The sequence below is a fragment of the Typopeltis vanoorti genome, chromosome 13 (genome assembly GCF_054136105.1).
Source record: "Typopeltis vanoorti isolate ZY-2024b chromosome 13, IOZ_Tvanoo_1.0, whole genome shotgun sequence".
Classification (NCBI taxonomy): Eukaryota; Metazoa; Arthropoda; class Arachnida; order Uropygi; family Thelyphonidae; genus Typopeltis; species Typopeltis vanoorti.
In genome coordinates, this window is record NC_143561.1 from 106569910 (window position 1) to 106594330 (window position 24421).

Here is a 24421-nt window from a genome sequence, read left to right on the forward strand (position 1 = left end):
AGTCCCAACTGTTGTACGGAAAGCAAAGTCTGAGTATGGAAAGAAACTGGCCCTACATGCTAAAGACAACCCACAAGAATTCTGTCGATATGCTGCAAGTAAAAGAAAGAATGAATATGAAAGGATAACTCTTCTAAATGCAGATGGTGTTGAGGGTCACAGATGCAGAAGAGCATATTCAACTAATGAGTGCCCATTTTGTTAAAAGCTTTCAACCTGGTTTATATGGCATTGAGCTCACTGCTACCTATTCATTGGATGAAGAAACTCAGGTGTACGAGGATTATGTATTACAGCTGTTGCACAAACTGAATAAGAATGCAGCAATAGAGACTGATGGGATATCAGCATGTGTGCTAAAAGAGTGTTCAGCTAAACTGGCTATTCCTTTAACCAGGCTATTTAATGAGTTTCAGAACAGGGAAGATTCTGCAGGAATGGAAAGAATGTATGGTAATTCCATTGTACAGGAGTAGTGTAAAGACCGATGTATTCAACTATTGGCCAATTAATATCTCAGGAGTTGGTGGTGGTGAAGATTTTGGAAAAATTGGTTAGGGCTTGCATTCAGAAATGGGTTGACAGTGAATCTCTACTTTGCAATGAGCAACATGGACTTGCTAAGGGAAGGTCATGTTTTAGCAACTTGCTCGCATTATATAACAATGTTACAATTGAACTAGACAAGAGGAATGGATACACCATGATGCTTCTGGATTTTGCTAAGGCTTTTGACTGAATATAGCATGGTAGACTGTTGTATAAATTGGCGAATCTGGGTTATCCATGTTAATATTCTATAATCCAAACGGATTATAGAATATTAACATGGATAAGAGGATAGCTGACTGACAGATGTCAAAAATTGGTAAATGGGTCATGTGAGTCTGCACGATTTAAGGTAACCAGTGGTGTACCACAAGGATCAGTGCTTGTTCCACTGTTATTCAGTCTATACATTCATGATATTGGGAAGGATTTGACAAGCAACATACAGCTATTTGCTGATGATGCGAAGATAGGTAGGGTAATCAGGAATCCTGCTTATATGCAGTATACTGCAGAATGATTTGAATAGGCTGGAATTGTGGTCATGGGAAAATGGATATCAGTTCAATATCAGTAAACGTAAAGTCATTCACTTTGACGTGATTAGATATTCAATGTATTATATTGGTGAGATTATGCATATAGAAACTGATGAGGCTAGGGATCTTGGAGTGTTAATAGATAGGAAGTTGAAGTTCTGGGGCCTTGTAGCAAAGATTGCGAATACAACTTAAAAAATAATTGCTATGCTGAAATGAATGTTCACATGTAAAGATAAGGATGTCATTTTGCCTCTTTACAAAGCATTGATAAGACCTCACTTGGACTATTGTGCGCAGGTCTGGTCTCCTGGTTTCCATTATAATTCTGATATATTGGAGAGAGTGCAAAGGATTATGAAGACAGATTGAGAATTTGTAGACTGCAGACACTAGCAAACAGGAAAAAAAGAGATGATATGATTGATACTTACAAACTTCTGAAAAGGTCATACAGGATTTCAATTTATGGAGGGTGGGGAAATGACAAGAAGGCATCCTTGGAAGTTAAGAATGAATACTGCTAAGAAGGGGGATGAAGGCTAAATTTTTCTCTCACAGGATGGTGCATGATTGGAATGAATTATTACCATTGGATTTTGTGGGGGCAATCAGTGTAAATGAATTCAAGAATAAGTATGATAGCTGGTGTGTGTGTGTGTGTGTAGTATGTGGCCTCCCTGACTCCCTGGAGGTCTCTCTTAATAATAATAATATTATTATTATTAATGCTTTTTGATAATTTTCTTGCTAGTGAAAGTCTAGTTGATGTAACACTATTATGTAAGGGAAAATTAAGGCTCATCAAGTTGTATCCACAAGCAGTCCTACAACTTATTTTTCGAGAACTCAAGTAATCACCCTGTTGTGACGTGAAGTTTAATGACTTTAAATTTGATATTTCAATATATGTACCATGGCGAAATTAATATTTCATGGAATATGCTTCCATCATTGTTAAAGGCTTCAGTGTTGTTAAAAATTAAAGATTTTTTGGAAGTTGCTAGTGTAATATATATTGATATTATTATTTTTTATACTTATTTAAGTTTGTATCTTTTGAACTTCCTTTATTCTATCTCAAATTTAATTTTTTTTCGATTCTCTTATTATCAGTCATACTCTGAGTTGTAATCGTTGCCTGAGCTAGTTTATCACTTTTAATTCTTAAGTCTACAATTTCATTCTCCCTCTCAAGGTCATAACTATGCTACTTTCACGTGTGTGGAGATAGATTTCAGGAGTTGCCTCTGGCTGGAACCAATTCGTTTGTCTAACTAGCTGACTTTCTTTTACACTGATCTTTAAAAATTTATTTGTATAACGACTGTGCCATTAAAGATCGCACATAGGAATTTTTTTTGTATTTCCTATACATGTAAGAGAAATGTTCAGCGGAATACGGAATTATCTCTAAAATTCAGCTCTAAATCAAGCTATGTTTGAAACTTACTATCAGTCAGTCGTGGTTAACTTTAAGGACACACAAGTTCTATATTTTTATGAGAAGTGCATTGGTAAGTCAATCATGCAAGTGATTAACAAACAAAACAATTTATTCATACTAAGACATGGTAATTACAACATAAAAGAAAAAGATTTCACACATATTAACTTTTATCTGGTTATCAATTCTGCTAAGCTAACAATGCAACGCACGTGTCTGGTTCTCAAATAATTAAATCAGCACTTCTAGCCTATAACTTAAAGAAAAAGACAAATTTATACGATCACATATACATCAGACACTTGGTTAGTTTTAACTCCATTTAAATTAGACCATTAACAGAATTATGCTTAACTATGCTTCACATTCAATCACTCCTTCAAACACTAATTTTTACACCTTAACTCCCCTCCATGTGGGGCACCTGTTCGTGGTGGAGGGGACCTCCCAGTGATGGTACTGGCCCTTTTCATTCTTCCTCTTTTTCTTTGCTTTTCTTCTCGTATTCTTTGCTCTAATTCTCCTGAGTCTTTTTCACTATCCTTTTTCCAGACCACCATCACTGGGATCCAACGCCATGTTTGCTGTGCGGTGTGACCCGTGGACATCTGGAAAGGGGGTTCCTGGCACTACTTTGGCCCCTGCTTCGGCAAGACGGGTTGTCCTGGATGGCCCAGCCAAGATCAATTGGCTAGTGGGCTTGCCTGCAAGGGTCAACGGTGTTGCAGTAAGTCTTTCATCCGGGGTCAGGATCCTAGACCTGCTGCAGTGCTAGTATAGCGTCCTGGGTAGCCCTGGCGTTCCGCTCTTGAGCGCAGTCTTTGCTTGCCGGGTAGTGGACATCCATGTATGGCTCTGTGGTAGGTGGGGAGCTCTGGCGCCGAATTAAAAATTCCTTAAATATGAATTCTTCATCCTCAAATGTTTCAGGGACCCTAACAAAGTCCCAGCCAAGTACTGATAATATAGACACAACATATGGAAACAAGTAAGAAACAAAAGATATCGGATACTAACATAAATGTACCAATCTTTTTAATCATTCATGCAACAGGTGAAAAATCAATTGGGAAAATGTCACCCTTCTTTATCCAAAAAGGTTTAAAAGGACTGGCAGGACCTCCCAAAACTGTGAAGAAATTGCATTCTGGTGATATCCTCGTGGAAACAATGTGCAAACAACATTCCGAGAAACTACTGAGAGCAACGACAATGGGTGGAATACAAATTGCAGTAACACCTCACAGAACACTCAATTCCAGTAGTGGAGTGATATCAGAATGGGATCTCCTTGAGGTTCCTGATGAGGAGATGTGTTCAGAGCTTAAAGATCAAGGAGTGACGGGTGTGAGGTGCATCCTGATACGCAGGGATGGTCGCCTGGTCTCAACTAAGAACATCATCCTTACTTTTGGTACACTTAGGCCTCCGACATCCATAAAATCAGGGTCCTGTTAGAATGTACATCCCTAACCTGCTGAGATGCTTTAAATGTCAAAGATATGGACATGCCCAAACTGCCTGTTGTGGTTCTACTACCTGTGCCCAATGTGGTAGTAAAGAACATGAAAATAAATCTTGCTGTGAAAAAAAAGCTAAATGTGTCAACTGTCAGGGAGATCATCCAGCATACTCTCGTGCATGTCAAAAATGGAAAGATGAAAAAGAGATACAAAAAATTAAAACAGAACAAAATATATCAGGATGCAAAAAGAAAGCTAGCCACCATTACACCTGTTCTACGATCCTCTTATGCTGAAAAAGTAACAATTAAAATAGTGCCAACAGCAACTCAAACATCTATGTCTATTCCACCATTTGATAATTTCATTATATCTGAACTTTACGATCGCAAGTGCTTCTCTGTTGTGCACATTAACCACAAGACCTATGGCCTTACTCCAGAGACAACTTCAAAAATGGTCCCATCCAACTCATCTGTCAAAAAAATTATGGTGGAGACTTCACTCAAAGATAAACTACCAGACACTCACACAGAAAAAATGGATACCTCGATACCCACTGAAAGTAAACTAAGCATACCAACTGACCCTAACACATTTGATGTTTTGAACACGCTACCAGATGAAGAGATGGACACTGGCTGTCCATACTTCCCTAAAACAGTGGATAAATATAAATCTGACAAAGGTAAGCCCTCAACCTCTCGAAAACCAGCCAAGTCAATAAAATCAAAACAATAGGAAAATTTTTACAATGGAACTGTTGTGGGATCTGCCAGAATATTGACGATATCAAGATGTTGTTGCAGAAATACAAACCTTTCTGTTTCTGTCTACAGGAAACTTACTTAAGACACAATGAAGACCATACCTTTAGGAATTTCACTGTTGTATATAAGGATAGAACTGGAAATGGTCCTGTATCCTAGTGGGCAGTCATATTCCTTTCCATCAGGTCCAACTTAATACTTCTCTGGAAGCGGTAGCGATGTGCTTCTCTGTGGGATTCCTTATTACAGTATGTTCAATTTATTTACCATCAAATGCGTTAAATGAAATTGATCTGGATAACCTTATCTCGCAACTGCCTGAACCCATACTTTTGATGGGTGACTTTAATGGTCATAATACTCTATGGGGTAGTGCAAACACTAATAGATGAGGTCGAATCATTGAAAAAATTCTTTTTAATAATAACCTTTCGCTTCTAAATAATAAACTCAATACTTTCTTCCATATGCCTACCCGCTCATATTCTGTCTTCACAATGTCTTCACATGAGCCGTGTTCACCCACACGGATACCTATATTGAAAATGGACCAGGCTGACTAGAACACTTTCTCTCATCTTGCAAAATTTAATGCTGATGCCATCAGTCAAACACCTATCAATGAAGCTGTAAAATATATAACAGAATGTATTGTCCAGGCAGCAACAAACTCCATCCGAAAAACATCATCTCGATTTCCAGTCTATCCAAAGCCTTGGTGGAACCTAGAATGTCAGGCAGCCAAAAAAGATCAACACAGAGCATGGAGCATATTTCGTAGATACCCCACCACATCAAATTTAATAACTTTCAAGCGTGCTCGAGCCAAAGCACGTTTTATAAGACGTCAGAGTCAAAAACAATCGTGGATCTAATTTACTACATCAATTAATCAAATGACCAGTCCAAAAATTTTATGGGATAAAATACGGAAAACGAAAGGCAGATATAGTACACATTGTTTGGCCACCTTAGACTATAATGGAAGTGTTCTTGCTGATCCCAGAGCTATTGCAGATACTTTGGAAGAAACTTCTGCTAAAATCTCAGCAACAGCTTCATATTCTCTGGAATTTTTAATACTGAAAGAGCAGCAAGAGAAACAAAGGCTTAATTTTTCTACCATCATTCTTCAGCCATATAATTAGCCATTTGTCAAGGAGGAACTAAAAAGAGCTCTCCTACAATCTCACCCTAGTGTAGTAGGACCTGATGACATCCATTATGAAATGATAAAACATCCTTGCAGAGGAAGAGTTTCCAAATTCTTGGTACAAGTGAATTGTCATTGCTATCTCAGAACCAGGAAAAGATCCAACACAAGCAAATAATTATCAATCCATTTTGCTCTGACCAGCTGTCTTTGTAAGATACTAGAGAAAATGGGTAATGCCAGACTTCTCTGATATTTAGAAAGCAACAGTCTTCTTTTCGATACACAATGTGGTTTCCGTAGACATCGATCAACTTTAGACTATTTAGTTCGGTTAGAAACTTGTATAAGAGATGCATTTCTGAAGTGAGAACATCTTGTCTCTGTTTTTTTTTTTTTTTTGACATGGAAAAAGCTTATGACACAACCTGGAGATATGGCATATTAAAAGACCTCTATAACCTTGGTCTCAAAGGACACCTCCCTATATTTATTAAAAACTTTCTGTCCAGGCAAACTTTCCAAGTCAGAGTGGGAAGTATGCTATCTCGACCATATCTTCAAGAACAAGGTGTTCCCCAAGGCTCTGTCTTAAGTGTAACTCTTTTTGCTATTAAAATCAACTCAATCATTGAACAGCTTCCTCCCACTGTAGACAATGCTCTATATGTTGATGACTTCACAATTTACTTTCACTCACATAACATGAGGGTAATTGAAAGACAACTTCAGCAAGCAATTGATCATGTCTCTCTGTGTGCTCTTAATAATGGGTTTAGGTTTTCAACAGAAAAAGTGTCCGTGTACACTTCTGTCGAAAACGCACTCGTCACCCAGATCCTGAACTAAGAATGGGACCTACTGTTATTCCAGTAACTACAGAAACCAAATTCTTGGGACTCATTTGTGACAGAAAACTCACATTTCTAGCACACATTTGTCAATTAAGAGAAAAGTGCAAAAGAACTTTGAACCTCCTTGACACTCTATCCTCTACTGGGTGGGGTGCTGATTGAGCTTCATTGCTCCATCTTTATCTGCACTTATACGTTCAAAGCTCGATTATGGGTCCCAAGTCTATGGTTCTACGATGAGTAACCTACAATGGTTGGATTTCATCCATCATCAGGGTATATGGATAGCTACTGGTGCCTTTCGCACATCACCTACTCCAAGTCTCTATGTAGAAGCAAATGAACCGGCTCTATCACTTTAACGGAAACAGTTGTCTCTTAATTACGCCCTAAAAATAAAATCTCTCCCAGATCACCTTACATGGCATAGTATCTTTTCTCTGCATTGGGAAGCTCAATATCACACACATCAAACTACTATGCATCCTTTTGGTATGTGTATTAAAGAAACTGTGCAAGCTGTTAGTATAAATGTTGACAACATTAGCTACACTAAACATAACAGCATTCCTCCATGGCAGGTTTGCACCCAATCCTGCAACCTCTCACTTTATCAGCTACAGAAATCTTATACCCCCATCATCCATTTACCTGCAATTGTTTAATGCACACAGAGCAGCATACACTGATTTCTTACCTATCTGTACTGGTGGTTCAAGAACTAACACCTCTGTTGGCTGTGTTTCCTGACATTATCTCAAATCAGATCCCACCAGACTGCAGTAATTATACAGCAGAGTTACATGCCATTCAGCTTGCACTTGTGCATAAGAAAACTGCTACCAAAAGTGTATAATTTATACAGACTCGTTGAGCTCTTTACAGGCTATCTCCTCTCTTATGTATAATCCTCATCCAGTACTTTATGAAGTGCTACATCTGCTTCACAAAATGAAAATCCTTAATTTCAATGTTCAGTTCTGCTGGATTTTCAGCCACATTGGAATCAAAGGAAATGAGGCTGCAGATGCAGCTGCTAAATCAGCCCATACCTTCTCCACATACTATTTGACAGTTCCATACAGACAACTTATAAGATCAAAGCTAATTGCTCAGTGATAGTTAACATGGCAAGAAACATCAACAAACAAATTATATAACATTAAACCTGAAATTAAACACTGGCATTCTAGTCAACGTACAAAGAGAAGGGAGGAGGTTGTCCTTGTCAGGCTCCGCATAGGTTACAGTCACCTTATGCATTCTCATTTATTGAGAGCCGATGACCCTTCCATATGTGAAAAATGCAACATACATCTCACAATTCATCATATTCTGGTAGATTGTCAAAAATTTACACGAGAGAGGAATGAAATTTTCACCTATCTAACCAAGCCATATACACTCGGGGAAATGCTAGCAGACTCAGGCAAATTGCATGATGTTTTTAATTTTTTAAAAAGAATTAATTTGTACAAACACATTTGACCATAAATTTGTTTATATGTAAATCCTTTTTTTTTTGCTTAAATTTACTTTAATACATATATATTATTCATTAGGTTAAATCTGACCAATTATGTATTACCATGGGCCTTGATCTTGTATATTTGTATTACCCTGCTGTAATTTTGTTAATAGGTAAATACCATAATGCTAAACTTAAATTTTATGCATCAATGCTGTATAATAATTCCTTTCTGACTCTTTAAGTATTAGTATAATAATGTTTGTTGTAATCTTACTAGATGTAGACACTGCTTTCCATGACTTGTTTTGTATATACATATGTTAACCTATAGTTATCTATTTATGTACTGTTGAAACCTCTGCGGTAATTTTGATTATATGTAGATACTGCATCACTTAACATACATTTTGTGTATGCATCTTATTTACTACTTTATTTTTCGAATAATCATGTGATGCTGTAGGACATCTTATCTGTTTACTTTCTAGTAATTCTGTTTATATGTATTCTAAATTCTGTTTCTACTGCATTGCTAAATTTAATTTTCATCCATGCATATTGTATAATAATCCCTTTTTGCGTATTTTTGTACTGCTACAAAGGCATCTGTTATAATTTTACATATATGTAGATACTGCATTCCTTGGCTTAGTGTTTCATATATTATGTATTAACTTATATAGTTAACTATTTTTGCACTACTGTAATAACCTCTGACCTTGTGTGTTGCTATGCCCTCTGCAGCAGTTCTGTTTACCTAGAGATGCTGCTTTGTGAAACTAGATTCTTGTACAAACATATTGTTTACAATTTTCTGTAAATGCTAATGTTGTAACCTTTAGTATGGCACAGTATAACCTTGTAGTTTTTGTGCCAAATAAACTATAAACCAACCAACTCTTAACAATAACCTTTTAACATTAACAAATGCTCATCACTCTGCAGATAACTATTTCACAATAATTTAGAAGTTCGGTTTTCTGACATAACTTTGCATTATACTAGCAACTATATAATCAACAGTTCCTGCTCTAAGGTTCACAATCCATAACAGTTCTACATTAATCTTACTTGAAACCTGTCTCAGCCAGTTCAACATTCAAGATCCTAGAGATCACAAATATAATCTTCTTTTCGAACCGCAAACAGACACTACTCCACGGCAGCAACGATACAGCATTCTCAGAGATCGCTTAAGGAACTTCGCGATTGGGCTTCTCGAATAGGCTGACACCGCTGTTTAAAATTTCCTATCATCATCGAAATACTGCTAGCAGGATATCCTTCCTCCATCCTTGAAACTGCTGGACCTAGGAACCTCTTCCACACGACACTGGAACAAGTCAGGAACAGAGAGCGCGAGCCAGAGTCAGGAGAGGAGCACCTGTCTCCTTTTTATTCTACCTTCAATACCTTGGGACTTCTTCAGATTGAGTTCCTCGGATGTTCTACTAGGGGGTTCCTTCCCCCCTACGAAATTGCTGAGTCGTGGCAGGAAAACCCCGTAACTTGCTGCCGCCTTAGGTCCACACTTCTAATCCTGTCTGTGGTATCTCTTTGTTTGTACAATATTGGTGGTCAAATAACTCGGCAATTGTTTCTAATATTTTAACAGATTACATAAAATACTGATGAAAAATTGTTAATTAAACTGCAAGTATTTGATATTGAATTTCTTTCTCAAGTAAAATCGGTATATAAGGATTTTGTACAAAATTCCTTCTATACAAGATTTTACACTAGTAAGTACTGTGATACTGTGGACACACAACCAGGAACTTCTTGTAATGATCACCAGGAAGCAGGGAAACTGAATATGAATAATTATATTGTGTCTGACCACAGAAAACTGCAGTCAACTGTGGAGACACAGATAAGAGTCAATGAAGGAAATTGTTCAAAAAGACCTGCAATGGACTTAGATCACAACATTGTTATGTGCCATTCAGTCATTTTCGATTCTTTTGATCCTGTGAACAAAGGCTCATAATCCTGCTCGGCCTCTTGTCCTTTCTTTCAGTTGATTGTAATTTCAAGTTGGTAAGTTCTGTTATGTTGTCCATCCAACTCTTTTATGGTCTTCCTCTTCTTCTCATTCTCCCAATCTTCCCCAACATAACTGCTTTTCCAATGATTTATCAGCTTGCATAATATGTCCAAAAGTACATCAACTTCTGTTTAACGATAGTCTCCAAAGAGCATTCTGTTTTTATATTCTCTGAAACCTTATTGGTCGTTCTTGCAGTCCATGGGATTCTTAATAGTTTCGTCCACACCCATAATTCAAATGAATCACATTCGTTTTCTGTCTTTCTTCTTAATAATCTAGTTTTCACATCTCTACTGTATATACCATTGCTTTGACATTTCTGACTTTTTGGCCTTACTCACACCTCTATCTTTAATAATTTTTGTCAGCTATAACATCGCTTGTTTCCCCATCTATCATTCTTTGAATTTTATCTTCATATTTACCATCGTTTCTGATTCTGGAACCCAGCATATAACTTTCAATGATTTCCATTTTATCTCCCTCTATTATAAATTCACTTTGTTTTGCTGATGTTTAAATTAAGTCCAGCTTTGTTACTTTCCATATTAATCAATAAAATCAATCTTTCTAGATCTTCCTTAGTTTCTTCTATTAGGGTTGTGTCATCTTCATATTTAAAATTTTTTATTTTTCTACCACCAATCTTAGTTCAGTTGGATCTTTGTCTAAATCAGCCATTCTCATATATTCATTATAAATATTAAAAAGGTAGGGAGACAGTATACAACTCTGCTGCACCCCCTTTTTCTACTTGAATGCTGTCTGTTTCTCATTTATTGAAGCTTCTTGGATGTCACACAGCTCTCTTATCAAGAGAATTAGATGTTTAGGTATTCCCATTGATCTCATTACAATTAACAGTCGGTTGTGATATATGCAATTAAAGATTTCTATTGATTATAAGAAATCTTTTAATTTTTTATCTGAAATTTATTTGTTCTTTCCATAATGCGTTTCATTGTTTGCTATTTGGTCTCTAGTTCCTTTACCTCTCAAATTCTGCGTGTTTTGTGGCATTTCTCTATTCACATATGGCTCCAACTTTTGTTGGATCACTTTCAGCATAACTTTACTTGCATATGAAATTAAAGCAATGGTTCTATAATTCTCACAATCTCTGGAATTTGAGTTTTTTGGAATTGGGATGAATACTGATGTTTTCCAATCTCTAGGCCAGTATATTTTCTTCCAAACCTGTTGACAAATTTCCGTCAATATATTCACTACTTCATCCCCAGTTGCTCTCAATTATTCCACTGACACACCATCAGCTCCAGGAGCTTTTCCTTTTGGCAGCTGTTCCATTGCTGATATCACTTCACTTTTCATTATCATGGGTTCCTTAACAAATTCTCTCCTTTCAAATTCTCCTTCAATATTATTATCTTTCTTGTACAAATCCTCTACATACTCTTTCCATCTTTTTTTTTTTACTGCTGCTTCTTTCATCAGACATTTACCCAAATTACCTTTTGTTTAGGTGTTTTTCCTTATCTTTCCTAACCTGTCTTTGGAAATCTGCACTCAGTTGTCTAACCCTTTCTTTGTTTCTCTTAAGTTTCATCTTTTTTCTTTCCTCTGCTATTTGAATTACTTCTGATAACCATTTACAATCTTTCTTTCTTGTGGCTTTATTTAGTCTTGTTTGCTGCTTCTATGACTGTGCATTTTGTTGTTTCTTCCCATAGTTCTTCTAATTCTCTTCCTATCTTCTCCAAACTTTTTTAATTTCTTTCTGATTTCTACTTTAAATTCTTTCATATATAGGATTTAAATCAAATCTGATAATGTCCTTTTGTTTCTTCTTAGCTCTTAATATCAATTTAACTTCAGCTATCAATAATTCATGATCTGTCCCGCAGTCTGCACCAGGTAGTGTTTTTGCTGCTTGGATAATACTTCTCCACCTTCTGCTGGCAACAATATAATCTATCTGATTTCTGTATTCTCCATTAGGTGAAGTCCACGTGTACAATCTTCTTTTATTTTGTTGGAAACAAGTGTTTGCAATAAATCAACTGTTCTCAACAGAAAACTCCAACAACCTTTCTCCTCTGCTTCATTCCTAAACCAAATTTTCTAGTGATACCTCATTCCTCTTTTTCACCCACTTTTGCATTCCAATCATCTAATATCATGAGAAAATCTGTTTTATCAATACTGTATACTACTTGTTGCAAGCTGGTGTAAAATTCTTCTACCCTCATCACTTGAATCTTTAGTGGTGCATACACCTATGAGTGTAGCATTCAACATTCTGCAGTGAACTGTGGAGACACATAAGAATCAGTAAGGGAAATTGTTCAAAAAGACATGATGGATGTAGATCACAACATTACAAAAAGCCAAATGCCATCAAGAATTGAACAATCTAATTCATTGTCTGATGTAGGTAATGTTAGACAAAAGTTGTCCTGGATTAAGCATCCTGAAATGCTGGTTTCCACACTTAGTAGAATTAAACTAGGTGAACATCTGAAAACATCATTTGACAACTCAAGTGATGTGGTCATAGATGTATTGGTGTCATTAAAGGATAAGGAGTCACATTTGTCTAGTGAGTATGGTCAATTGCATCAATTTTCAAGTGATCTTGACCTGGTTGCTGAAGACCAGCTGTCAGATTAATCTATACATACTCACCTGCCAATCCAAACCTTGGCTCCTGATTACAATAATCCTTTATTATCTAGTTTCAAAAAGTCATTAGAATCTACTATTTCTTCTGTAGTTACAATGGATGAATTTTTAGAATCAGCTTAATAAAAGGACAGAATTTTTAAGAGTGATGGTTTGCACTTAAGTGGATTGGGCACATGGCATTTAGAACATTTATTGATAAAGGATAGAGTATATGGTCAAAAAAAAAAAAAAAAAAAGGATTTACTAGGAGGCAGATGGTAGTCAGCTGTTAATGGTATTAAGGTCAATAATCACTGTGAATGTTAGATTAAATGTTCTCAGAAAATAAATTGTATACAGAATGGGCTAATTCACACACACAGGAAGGTTATGGGACAAAGGGAATATTGCAGTTTATGTATACTAATGGCAGAAATGTGAGGGATTTTTGGCATTAGTTAGTACAACTTGGACAAAAATTATAGGAATTAGTGAGACTTAGTTGATATAGAATGTAAGGGATATAGTATTTTCAGGGAGCACAGAGGGGGACAGAATGAGGGAGGGGGTTTTACCAATGATAGACAAAGAGTTGAAGCCAAAAAGAGTAGAAGTGCCTCGAGATGACAGGTATGCAAAGAGCAGTTCATTTGAGGATACTTGATGTGAGATAGAGATGAACAGGATGAAATATGTATAATTAGTTTCTGCTACAATCCAGGGGATAAAAGGGAGAATGTAGATGGTATGCATTGGCAAATTTGCATGATGAGTGCAGGTTGAGTAATTATTTTCTCCTATTCTATGTCCTTATAGTTAAGGAGAAGGAATGGTCACAAGGAAGTTTGTGTGGAATTATAAAGTTGTTAGGAAATAATTTCCTGAGATAGCATGCAATGGAAGGGAGAAGAGCTTCGAGAGTGTTGGATCTGGTCATAGCATTGGAGAACATATCAATAACCAATTTAGTCACACTGACTTCACTTTGGGAAAATTATCATATGGTCTTCACTGGGAGATTGTAAAAAGTGCTGAATTTTCTGTTAAGAAGGGGTATGTGGAATTACAAGGCTGGTAATTATGACAAGCTGAGAAATCAGCTTTCAGCAATGCTATGGCAAGAGAATATGAAGGGGGAGAGATGTTGATGGTGCGTGGAAGATTGTCAAAGGGTGTTTGAGGAAAGCAGTATTAGACTGTACACCCAGAGTCAGGAGGAGAAATCAAGTAGGAGTAAGATGGATGAATAGTATTATTAAACAGGAGTTGCAGATAAAGAAAAGATGGTGGAGGAAGTATAAAGAAAAAGGCGATCAGCTTACCCATCAGCAGTATCCGGTACAGGTAAGGAGGGTGACGTGTATGGTAAGGAAGGCCAAAACTAAATAGAGAGGATGCTAGCTGATGAGTCCAAAAGAAATTCTGAGGAGTTCTTTTGCTATGTGGCAAGCAAAAGGAGGTATAACTATGCAAGGATGACTTTAAAAAGTTTTTAATGGTAGGGAAGTAATGGAAGCAAATTAAATAGTTGAGTTACTTGTGCTTTGTCTGTGAACTGAAATTAAAGCCATCAAGGAAACTATTGTCTAATTGCTCTGGTTTCAATACCCTCAAAAATAACTGAAAGGGTCAACAGCCAACTGTTTTGCTATTTTTTAGTATAATAGGTATTGTGTGAATAATAGTTAGTGTGGCAGTGGAGGATCTCCCACGATAAGTGTTCTGACTCCATGGAGGCATCCATCTTGGTTGTGATATTGCAATGCATAATGTGTCATTGACTGATGAGAGTCTGGAGATAAAAGAAAGAGGTGACCAGTATATTCCAGAAACCTTAATGCTAACATTGCTATAGGGTTAGATGGCATATCAGCACATGTGTTAAGAGAATATACAAGAGAATTTGCAATTCCTCTGACCAAGCTATTTAATTTAAACCTCCGTTCTGGTAAAGTTTCAATAGAGTGGAAAGAGGGGAAAATAATTCCACTGCAGGAAGCTCTAAGACAGGAGTAGCAAATTATAGACCAATAAGTATATCAAGAGTGGTGGTTAAGTAGAAATTGATAAAAATTAGAATTCAGGACTGGGTGAACAGAAATATACTTTATAAGGGGCAACATGATTTTATGAAGGGTAGGTCTTGCCTTAGTAACTTACTTCTATAATAAAGTATAATAAAGTAACAGTGGAGTTCAGATAAAGGAAATCTTTACTTGGTGATACTGCTGAACTTCACAAAGGGATTTCACATGGAACTCTGTTTCATAAATTGGAGCTAATGGGAATGGATCTGAAGCTGGTGATTTGGATTAGATGGTGGTGATGGACAAATATCAGAGTGGTTTTTGGAGGGGTTGAGTCCAGGAGAAGGCAGGTGACTAGTGGTGGGCTCAGTACTTGGTCCTCTGTTGTTTAATTTGTATATTAATGATATTGGAAATAATCTGACAGGAAATATCCACTAGTTTGCTGATAATGCAAAATTGGAAAGAGCAATAGTTAATGTAGCTGATAGATATCTTGCAGGATGACTGGTGGTATGGGCAAAGGTAAATGGCTGTCAGTTTAACGTGGCTAAGTGTAATGATGTACTTAGAGAGGATGAAAATCACATGCTGTATACCATATTAATGAAATTGAACTGCAAGAAGTTCACGAGGAAAGGAACTTGGGAGTTATTGTGAGCAGAGAACTTAAGTTTAGTGGGCATATTGCATAAGTGGCCAAAACAGTACACCAAATTGCATGGTTGTTGAAGAACACACTGACAAGCAGGGATAGGGAAGTTATTGTTCCACTTTGCATGATATTAAGGCCATATCTGCACTATTGTGCACAGATCTGGTCAACTGAATTCCTTAGCAGTGAAGAGGATCCTGAAGAAAGTGACAAAGATTATTGCAGGTCTGTGGAATGTTTCCTTTGAGGAAAGATTGGAGGCTTTTGGGCTCCAAAAACTAGCTGATAGGCATAAGAGAGGAGATATAATAGAAGCATACAATTAATACCGAAGACTTTTTTTTTCCTGTACAGTGGACAGTGTACAGCGAACAAGGGTGTTAGGACTAGATTTTTTTGCTTGGAAGATGGTGAATGCGTGAAATGCTTTGCCAGAGGTTGTTGTGAGTGCTTTATCTGTGAATTGAAATTAAAGCCATTCAGGAAACTATTGTCCAATTGCTCTGGCTTCAGTATTCAGTACTCTCAAAAATAATTGAAAAGGCCAACTGTTTTACTATTTTTTTATATGATAGGTATTGTGTGAATAATAGTTAGTGTGGCAGTGTAGGATCTCCCACGATGGGCGTTCTGACTCCATGGAAGCACAGTTATAAGTTTCTTGGCCATGATGATATTCCTCCAGTTGTATTGAAGATTTATATTCCAGAATTTGTACCTATCCTGTTTCATTTCTTCAAGCTGTTATACTTGTTTGGCATCTATCCAGCATCTTGGAACCAAGCTTTTATCCGGCCTATCCACAAAAACAAAAAAAAAAAGAAATTAAAGCCATCCAGGAAACTATTGTCCAATTGCTCTGGCTTCAGTACTCTCAAAAATAATTGAAAAGGTCAACAGCCAACTATTTTACTATTTTTAGATTCACCAGTGAATTCCACCATTTACACTTCCACAGCACATCGCCTAGCCAACCTCATCCACCTTTGGATGTAGGCCATGGAATATTTTGGAGAAACTCGAGTTGTCACTTGATATTTCCAAGGCATTTGATTGAGTCTGGCATTGTGGGTATTCCTTCCTCCCTCTGTGAATGGTTTGCCAGCTTCCTCTCCAATCATTCATTCATTGTCATGGTAAAAGACAGATTTTTTCAGTCAGTGCTAATATATGGCAAAGCTCTCACTGACATGCAATCCTATTCTTGGTTTTGCTAATGATAGCACTCTCCACTCTTTTCCATTTTCTTCTTTTATAAGCCTTGTATTGCTCAGGTAATTAGTGCTTCAAGATCTTCTTTAACCAATGCCATAAACACTGATCTCTTTGCCATCAAAAATATGAGAAATACAACAAAAAATTGGAACAAAATAATAAAAATATGCTAACTCCCTTCCCCTACAAAATAACACCAAAATTTCTTCCAATTAAGAACATCCACATCCATTTCACCAACATTCAAGGCATCAGTACAGACATCAGTGATATACACCCCACTTATAGACATCAGAACTTGATCTTCAAACAGAACACTAATTAGCATCCTCCTCAACCACAGGCCACTTCAATTGACCCAACTACATCCTGCATGATGCATTCCACAGAAAGGAGCAACATATGCTTTTGTAAAATCTGATATCCCTTGCCTAAGGATATCCAAGAATTCCAGCATTTGGATCTACTCTGACTCAAGATTTCCTTTCCTGACTTTATAGACTTAATTTGCTGCCTTACTGCTCCTCTAACTCTGACACCCATGCTGCCCTTTTTAACTACTTATCACTAAATTGATTTCATACAAACTAATTATCCAAATTGTGAGATTGTCTTCCTACCAACCGGAATACCAGACACTCCTCATCATTCTTCCAACATTCTGGAATTTTTCTTAACTAGCTCTCCTGTCAAATACACGGTGGATGTCTGCTCTATCCCTTGACAACTCTAACCACAATCTTATTCAAGTCTTCTTCTCTACAGTCTGCCCCAGCCAGTCTCAGCCTTGTACCCTATGGCCCTACAGTTGTGCCAACTGGGTTGACGTCTGGAATTTTTATGCCTCTTTTCCATGGTCAGATTACTGTTTCTTCCAATCCAAACATCTGCACTGAACTAATAACTGAAATAATTCTCACTGGAATGAAAGCATTCATTCCCAACTCAACTGCAAATCCCTGACCCATATCCAAGTCATGGTTCTCAAAAAAGTGTTCTTCTGTCCATGATAAAACTACAGCATATGTTTGATGTCTTAAATTAAAAACTAGCTTCTCATACAGCTTACTTGTTACAACAGTCTGTAACAAGTGTAAAAGTAAAGCTTTTGGGCATAATTTTTGCACTTCCCTATTCCTAATTCTCTTGCATACGAATGGTATCATGGCAACTTCACCCAAGGAAAATGTGGACATCTTGGCTACTAACTCTTGCTTGGATGACCAAGGCAATTCACATCCCACTCAAACTGCTCAATGCATGCCTTCTCTGAACTCTTGCCAGAAGGACATCAGGAAAACTGATTAATCTCGATACTAATACAGCTCCTCGTGCAGATGGTATTTTTTCATAAAATTAATGCTCATCCTGTATTGCTTATAGAAGCTATCATATTGTACTGCATCTACCCAAAGTGGAAGGCAGGCCTTCATCCAGCCTGTACCTAAAAAGGGAGACAAAGTCAGCCATCTAACTATCATCTGATTGCTCTCACTTCAGTGATGGAGAAGGTTATGAGCTACCAGCTTCTTCACTACCTGGAGACTCATCAATTAATTAGCAATTACCAGTATGGATTTTACCTTTCTTGTTCTACAACTGACATCTTCACTAATCTCACATTTGGTCACAGCATGGAAAGATTTGGAAAAACCCATTTTGTCTCTCTCAGTATTTCAAAGGCATTTGATCATGTCTGTCATCAAGGCTCCTAAACAAGCTATCATCGTATGGCTTCCCTCTTGCACTCTTGTGATTGGATTGCTAACTTCACTGCTCATTCATTGTGTGTTATGGTGGAAAGCTTCCTCTCATCAGATTTTGCATCAGTGCTGGAGCACTGCCAGGGTTTTGTACTCAACCCCATGCTTTTCCTCCTTTACTTTAAATCAAATGATATAGAAGCCTTAAAATCTTCCATAACCAATGATTTAAATATCGATCTCCTCAATATCCTCAAATGGGTTGGTTGACAACTTAGTAAATTTCACTGCCATAAAAACTCAGGCCTGCCTTGTTACCTGCAAGAAAGATCCTACTTCACTCCCACTTTTGGTAATTTTCCAATTTTCTTTCAAGATCAGCTTTCTCTTATTGGACTGACTGTCACATTCAGTTTATCCAGGTGCAAGCATATTACATACACAGCCTCCTCAACCTCTAGAAAAGTTTGGTTTTCTTTTCTGCTCAAAACTTTACTTCTCTTCTGCTCAACTCCTAACACTTTATAAGTCTTAAATCTGACCAATCCTTTAATATTGTTCCCGCATTTTGGGTGGCGCACCCAAAATCACCTTAAGAATTCTTGATATACAGAAGGCGATCTGCTCAATAGGTGATTTGTCCCTCATGGAGTCTCTTCAGTCACTTTCCCATAGACCTCTGTTTCTGCACTGTGCTTTTCCTATAGGTATATTCACATCCATTGCTCCTCTGAATTGGCCATTACTGTTTCTCCACTTTCTTGTAAGAACTAGTACAGCTACTGGCCAATACCCATAGACTGTCTAACTCCAAACATACTGAACAAACTCTTAAGTTCCCTTCATTCCATCCACCATTATTCTTTTGAACAATCTACCCCATACTATTTTTTCCACCGAATATAACCTCCAACTCTTTAAGAAACATATCAGTAAACTACTTTTTCTCCTTAATCACTTACTGACACATGGCACTGTAGTGTTATAGGTCTTGTGACCTTTCATTTGTGGGTTCATCATTAAAAATATATATATTCAAGTGGGATGAGGATAATCTTACAAACTGTTATGCAAACATAGTCCTGTCTTATTTCCAGGAACAAAGGCTCTATCCTCTCCCTCACTTTCAGTGATATTCTGCTTTCTTGTGAGGATTAGTTTTGCTTCTTGGGTTAACTCTCACGTCTAACCTATCTTGGGTTAAGCACATCAGATCCATATCCTATGCACTCTCTAAAAACTTAGTATTCTCTTTTTTTTTTTTTTTTCAGATAGTACTTTTTCTCTGGCTCAACTCCTGACACTTTATGAAGCTCAAATTTGCTTGACATTGGAATACTGTTCCCAAATTTGGGATGGTTCTCCTAAGATCTTTCTCAGAATGGTTGATTGTATTCAGAAGTGAGCAATTTGTTTAATTGATTACCCTCAATAGCTTCTTCCAGTCAATTTCCTGTAGTGCTCTAATAATAAATTCAGGACTGAGGTAAGGTACCTTACCTCAGTCCTGAAGATATTTTCAGGTGCAAACTTTGTTTGCTTATACTTGGATAAAGGATTGAACTAAATTTATTATAGTCTAACCAAGTGCAAAATAAACTTCCAACACCTATAGTGCTCTATTGCTGCATTCATCTTTTCTATGGACACTACTCCACTGAACTGGCCACTGCCATCGCTCAGCTTTCTTCTAATCACATACCAACTCAAGCAGTTGCTGGTCAACACTCATATACAGTTCATCTCCAAAGTTAACAAATTAATTTCTCATTCTCCACCTTCATTCCCTATCTCTGCTCTCTGTCTTCCTCTTGCTGTTTTCCCACCAATGAATACAACCCTTCAGTCTTCAATAAATAATCAACAAATTCCTTTTTTCTTTCTATTGCCTACATGCGCAGCACTACTGTGTCTGGGGGACCTCTCATTTGTGAGGCTGATATTTAAAAAAAAAAATCTCATTAATCAAAATCAATTAATCAAATTGATTAATAAGCTATTACTGAATGCAACGAATGATAAAAATAACCTGATTATTAGCAACTTTATAAACTTATCAGCTATAAGTCAACTTCAAAGCGCTATTAATAAATATTTCGGCCCAGTTAACAAAAATAATTTAAATGATCATATCAAAACACTTGCTGTTCCCATCACAGTTCAAAATTATCAGTCGATGCAACCAATTGTAGTATAAATTATATTCATTCTGACATCAAGGTATGTGATGAAGGACATGGAGGGACTGCATTTTAGAATATATATTAAAGTGCTTGTTTTTCGATACATTTAAAGACACAAGGAGCAAATTTTTTACATGTATTTATTTATTAATAATATGCTTGATGATATTGAATGGAAATTCCTTTTTTCCTCTTTAGATCTTCGTAATATGTATATGTTACTCAAATCCATCCAAGGGGGACTAGATGCTCTTATTCAGGAAGTGCAACAACATATAAGTAAAATAGGTCTAGAAGCTGTCAGTAATTTACGTGGTGATAATGTAAGTATGATTGTTTGGTTCATAAATTACTGCACCTGCTAAAATGTAAGATACACTTGTAACATTAAAAATAACTGAAATCAAAATTCAGATTTAAACAGAGCATCTAATTTTTAATAAAACTTGAAGTAGAGATGCATTTACCATATTCATGCCCTATAATCTCTTTTGTTTGGGGGGGGGGGGTCTGAATTTCAGGACATAGAGATCCAACACTTGATTTCTCAGTTCAGTTTCCTAAAATGGAAAACTTAACTTGGAAACTTGTGCATGAGTAGAACTTAGGGAAGTTGTTCATTCTTTTGAAAGAACAAATATTGCAGACTACGAATTATTAAAAATGTTGGATTAGGCAAACACCACAAATTATCCAACCATTTTGCATGACTCAGAAGCTTTGTTTTGATCCATGCAGTGTGAAGGAGGTTATAGGTGATATTAATCTAATTAACAACTATTTGAATTTAAGTAAATTTTGTGTAATGATTATTACAGAAAATTTACATTAATGTTTTCCTGGAAACAGTGATGGTAAATATGGACTGAAAATGAACTTTATTGAGATCTCATAGATCCACACTTTATCTGTGAGTTTCATGCTGTAATTTTAATTAGAAAAGCCATAATTATTAAGCATTGTTGTTAGGCTGATATATATACTGATTATGATTACCAATATATTTGAAGATCCAGTTATTAAATAGTTTTATATTATGTAGCAAATGCACCACCTCAGCTTTCTTTCTTTTTTTTTTTTTTAAGATGACTGCATCATAACCACTTATCCACAAGAGAATAATAAACAATTAAGGTTAGTAATGCTATCTAATCTTTAAAAGTTTTAAAGTGAATAAAAGTTGAGCAGCTCTCAGATGTGAACTGTAGACTAAAATACACAAAGATTATTGAAGAAAAAATGAAAGAGTTTGAGAACAGGAATCAAACCTTGGAGATTCAGTGGCAAGCCTTGAAGAAAGCCCTGATTGATTCAGCTAGAGAGGCATGTGGTGAAGTTGTCTGCAAGGATAGAAAAATTAGAACTCCATGGTGGACACAGGAAGTTAAAGAAGCTGTGAAGGAAAAGAAGAAAGCATATCAAAAGTTCCTGGCAAATAAGTGAGCTTGTGCTCTTAGAAAATACAGAGACAAATGCAAGAATGCTAAACACCATGTAAAACTAGCTAAACAAGAGTCATAGGAGGACTTTGCCAAGAATATAGAAAATAAATATCAAGAAGGTGGCAAAATATTCTGGAGGTTGTAGAAGAAGCTTAGGCATGGAGGAAAGAGTGCTGTAAAAGAAGTCAGAGATGATAAAGGTGACATGAAAATGGGAGAAAAAGATATCCTTGAAGTATGGAGTAATTATTTTGAAAAACTGCTAAATGAAACAAGCAGCGATGACACCATAGAGGTAAAACACACTGACAGACATGCAGTCAGGAATCCATATCCATACTTGAAGTAGAAAAAGCCATCAAAGGCTTGAAATGTGGAAAGGCAGCAGGAGTAGATGACATTTGACCAGAAATGCTCAAGTATGATGGTATAAGAGTCTTACAGTGGCTGCATAGTTCAGAAAGCCTGGACAGAGGGACGAATTCCTGATGATTGGAGTAGAGCTCTCATAGTACCCATATATAAAAAAGGGAAATAAAACTGAATGTGAGAATTACATAGGTATTTCCCTACTGAGTGTTCCTGGCAAGATCTATGCGAGTATACATGAGAAACGGTTGAGAAGAATTGTGGAAGAACAAGCTGGATTCAGGCCAAGTAGAGGCTGTCAGGATTAGATCGTCACTTTACGACAAATAGTCTAGAAAGCATGGGAATATAACAGAGATTTGTATTTAAGTTTTGTCAATTTGGAAAAGGCATATGACAAGGTGCCAAGAGAGAGGCTATTCAATACGCTACAGTTATATGGTGTCAATGGGGCATTATATCAAGCAATACTTAGTCTTTATTTGAGTTGTAAGTCAGCAGTTAGAATTGAAGGAAGTACAGGAAGATGGTTTGATGTTAAATCTGGTGTGAGACAAGGATGTACATTATCCCCTCTGTTATTCATTATCTATATGGATCACATTATGAAGGAATGTGGTATTAAACCTGATATCAAAATTGGAGATGTTAATGTCAGCTCTTTGCTTTATGCGGATGATGTTATACTTCTAAATAAATCTGGTTCAAGTCTGCAAGATTCTCTGACTAAATTGAATAGCTGTTCTAATTGATGGTATGAAGGTCAGCAATAAAAAGACAATGAAAATAGGCAGAATCATTGAAAATGTCAACTGTGTTGTGAATGGAGAACCTGTGGAACAAGCGAAACATTTCTACTTAGGCATGATTTTTACTGAAGATGGTAAATTAAATATAGAAATAGACAGTAGAATCAGCAAAGCTGGTATGGTAGGAAGTCAATTGAATAAATTCATATGGAATAAGAGAGAAATTAGTCGGAACACTAAATTAGCTGTATACAAGACAGTGCTCAAACCAGTTTTAACTTGTGGATCTGAGAGCTGGGTCAGAAGTAAAACACTTGACCAAAGACTAGAGACCTCAGATATGAGAGTCCTGAGAAAGATTAGAGGCATGAATAGATGGCATCGATGGCAATATCATATTTAAAACAAGGATATTAGGAAAGAACTTGACATTGTCAACATCCAGGAATGCGTTAGCAGAGCTAATCTCAGGTGGTATGGTCACTTAAACAGAATGGGCAAAGAAAGATTAGCAAAACAAGTGTTCTCTGCCAGGTTGGCAGGAAAACGACCCAGAGTAAGACAATATAGGTGGATTGATACGGTACAAAGTGCCTTAGACGATAGAAATATAAGATCTGATAATGTTGGACTCTTGACAAGTAACAGACTGATTTGGAGAAAAATTGTAGATAGGAAGTTAGTAATGAAGTAATTTTTTTCATGTAGTACTATCATATCCTGTACACCCTTTGAGGGTACATGGCAGGAATTTGATGATGATGATAGTGTTTTGAACAGCTTTTCTCTTGGAAACCTTGTCATATGCCTTTTTCAGCTCTACAAAACTAGAATACAGATGAACCTTGTTATATTTCCATGATTTCTCATTTTTGTCTTAAAGAAAATTTTAACCTAACAACATGTGTTTGGCCTGAACTTCACAAATTTCTCTATGGCAATTTTTCTTATCCTCTTCTCAAATATGTATGCATAAATCTTACCTGGAACACTTAGTAGGAAAATTTCTCTGTGATTCTCAGCTAGTGTTTCTCACTTTTCAAGATTCATTAACATAAATAACTATTGTAAATTAGCATGAAAAATACCAATAAAAGCTGAAAACTATGGAGGAAAAAAAATCAATTACATTCTCCTTCAGAAACAATAGCATATTT

The 24421-nt window shown here is 36.6% G+C and overlaps 1 protein-coding gene across 2 annotated transcripts in view; it reads left to right on the plus strand.

Annotated features, from left to right (window-relative positions):
* Cul2 (cullin 2) overlaps positions 1–24421 on the plus strand; it is a 427362-nt gene that overhangs the window by 240044 nt on the left and 162897 nt on the right. For both annotated transcript variants that reach the window (XM_090403159.1, XM_090403160.1), the window contains one exon: positions 20903–21027. In XM_090403159.1, the coding sequence (XP_090259285.1) occupies positions 20903–21027 (125 nt within the window). The remainder of the gene's footprint in view (positions 1–20902; positions 21028–24421) is intronic.